At 41.4% G+C, this 3,131-nt stretch overlaps 1 protein-coding gene across 1 annotated transcript; it reads right to left on the reverse strand.

Annotated features, from left to right (window-relative positions):
* Positions 1-954: 954 nt before the first annotated feature.
* LOC137345176 (uncharacterized) lies at positions 955-2,430 on the reverse strand (the record flags this gene model as incomplete). The annotated part of the gene is made up of 1 exon (XM_068008642.1): positions 955-2,430. A coding segment is annotated over one exon (1,476 nt), but the record flags the coding sequence as incomplete, so codon positions are not given.
* Between the last annotated feature and the right edge of the window lie 701 nt (positions 2,431-3,131).

Raw genomic sequence — 3,131 nt, forward strand, 5'->3', positions numbered from 1 at the left:
AAAGGTTTTATTTTGGTACTGTGAGAAACGTAGCCCACTTGATAATAATTTACACCAAGTCAAACTCTGAAGAAGTAAGTTTATTTAACGTTCTTGCAAGATCGGGTGTCCAACAAGCAGGCACACCGATCAACATATTCAGTTCATGTTTATACAATACAAATCCATTTGTCCACGCCTTTATTTTACATTATTGGTTATAACGTATTATGACACTAACCTATCCTATGGTTGCTACAGTCTCCTCCTCTGTTTACTTCTCCCCCTACTCTAACTTTCTAGCCCCTAACTCTTGTTTTTGTTTTACCTTATTTGGCTCAGCATTATGTGTTTTAACTTGCAGCTGTCAGCCTTTATCTTAGTGGGGCAGTTTCTTATTCACTACATCCTTTGTTCTAACTCTTGCTGTTTCTCTTTTATCTGCCTAAGCACAATTTTTAAGTGATGTACTGTCCCAAGGTCTGTACTTACATACCCTTATCAATTCACTTTGTCAGTGATGTACTGTCTTAAGGTCTCCACTTACAGACCCTTATCAGTTCTCTTTGTCAGTGATGTACTGTCTTAAGGTCTCCACTTACATACCCTTATCAATTCACTTTGTCAGTGATGTACTGTCTTAAGGTCTCCACTTACATACCCTTATCAATTCACTTTGTCAGTGATGTACTGTCTTCAGGTCTCCACTTACAGACCCTTATCAGTTCTCTTTTTCAGTGATTTCATTATGTTGTGCACAAATGACTTCTTGGTAACTTTCCACAAGCTGTAGAAACAACATTTCAGTATTTCTTATTCTCACAATTCCCCCTTTTCTTTTACTTAATCCTTATTGTTTTCTACATACTGCGGAGGGTTCTCATATGTCCTCTCAAATCCTCTGAGCATTATTTCAGCCGCCTTTTCAATGTCTGTATTTCCGTTGATATTAACAAAAATGTCGATTGGATTTTGTCACTTTGCCACTTTGTCATTACCGAACAAGTATATACTTTCTTCCTGGCCTCTTTGTATTGACATCTGCTTCGTCAAAGCTGTCTCAATCAATCGCTGTGTCAGCCCTCTTACACAAGGAATAATACAACACCCGATGCCTATTAGTATTCCGACAACCATGATCAGGGAGGTAAAAACCGAGATTATCATGCCTTTCCATTTTCCAAACCAGGATTCAAGCCACCCCGTCAGGGAAGTGTCTGCTCCTGAATTTTCGGCCATCTCCTCTGCTAAAGTTGTTAACCCTTGCAGTGCTCGGGTGATTGAACCATCGGGTGCTGTGTTATTTGGGATAAATGTGCAACATTTCCCTCCTAACATTATACACACGCCTCCTTTTTCTGCTAAGATCATATCTAGAGCCAGTCGATTTTCCCAAGCCATTCTACTAGTGGCGTCGAATTGTTCAGCTATACCTTTTACCGCATCTCTAGTATAATTTATAAATCTTTGTTGGTTGTAATAAATATAATTTATCCAATCTACATTTTTGTTAATAGTGACCCACCAAAACAAAGACTCGAAAACGGCGGTTATTTGGTTTCGGGCCTTGAATTCATCAGTTACCCCTCTTGGGACCCCTATGAAATCCATGTATACCTGGTCGTCAAAAGAGTTCGCTATCGCTTCCCTTTTACCCCTTTCCCTCGTTATTATCTTTTGTTTCTCAAATGCCAAGGTGAATGGTATTGCCAATTGAACAATTGCGCACGTCCCCTTCCACTGGGAGGGTAAGGTCTGTCTCAGGATTTTTCCTCCGCAATACCACCATAAATCCGCTCTGGGAACATTCAATGATGAGTAGTTCCCTCCCCTGACTCTTCCAGTTTCGTCCTCAGTCTCTATGCATGACTTCAACTCTCCCATATTTCTGGTTAGCTCCGCACCGTGTCGACATACGCATGATGTGTGATTCACACTGGTGGCTAAAAATGAAGGGGGAGTCCTTGAATCCTTTTTCTCTAGGGGAGGGAACATTATTGACAAGGATATGCAAGTTTGAATACCCCAAGCCGTCTTATCCTGATATAGGGCTAACATGCATTCCATGCCCTTTCGGTCACGCTCCCACCCCAGCGGGAAAGGTACTACTTGAGCTATCGGTCTACCAGATGCACAAGCATAGCAATTGTTTTTGTTCAAACTTTTTACAGGTAATTTTATCCATTCTACCCAGGCATTTGTGTCCCCGTAACCGGTTTCTATCTCAATTGTCTTTCTCAGGTCCTTTACCTCTATTAGTTTTACTATGTTAGGATCATTATGAGAGGTCCCTTTTAGTTTGTTAGATGGTTTACCAGTCTTATCTATTGTTACCTGAAAACAACATTTTAATTCACCTTTCTTTTTCCCTTCTCTAACTGTTACTCCAAACACCTTGTTGTCTAATTGGAAGTGGGTAATACAAAAACATCCAACCCATTTTATTTCCTGGCTACTTTTGAAAAGAAAGAGAGAAGGCACACAATATTACAGACAGTATTTCCGCGCTCGCGCCGTTATATTAAAAAAAAATCGTTACTCATAGTCTTTTTAGCTTTATTTTCAATGGTTCTTCTGTTAATTCGGTTGTCCAAGTTCCTTCCTCGGCCGGGAGTTGTACCGGCCCCTTGATTCTTGTGTAGTGGGTCCAACCTCTTTCTGCCGTTCTTATGGCTGTTTCAGTGGTTAGGAGAGTCTGGTATGGTCTTTCCCAGTTCAGTTGTAGTTTAGTCTCTTTCCACGATTTCACCAGAACCCAATCTCCTGGTTGGATCTTGTGCACTGCAAATTCGAGAGGTGGTGTCTGTGCTAACAGGCCTTGCTTCCTGAGGAATGACAATGAGGAAGACAACGCCAGTATATAGTTCTTTCGAAAAGAATCTTTAGCTTCTAAGGTTGGCATCTTGCCCCTGGTTCCCATATCGGGTAATCCGAATAGCATTTCATAGGGGGACAGTCCCACATCTTTTCTAGGGGCTGTCCGAATTCTGAGTATCGCTATAGGTAAACATTTTGTCCAGGGTAACCTTGTTTCAAGTATCAGTTTGGACAGGTGTTTCTTTAAGGTCTGATTCATTCTTTCCACCCGCCCTGAAGAGGGAGGGTGCCAAGGGGTATGGAAGTCCCATTGGATTCCCAATCCCCTAACTATT

This window comes from Heterodontus francisci, chromosome 28 (assembly GCF_036365525.1).
Source record: "Heterodontus francisci isolate sHetFra1 chromosome 28, sHetFra1.hap1, whole genome shotgun sequence".
NCBI lineage: Eukaryota > Metazoa > Chordata > Chondrichthyes > Heterodontiformes > Heterodontidae > Heterodontus > Heterodontus francisci.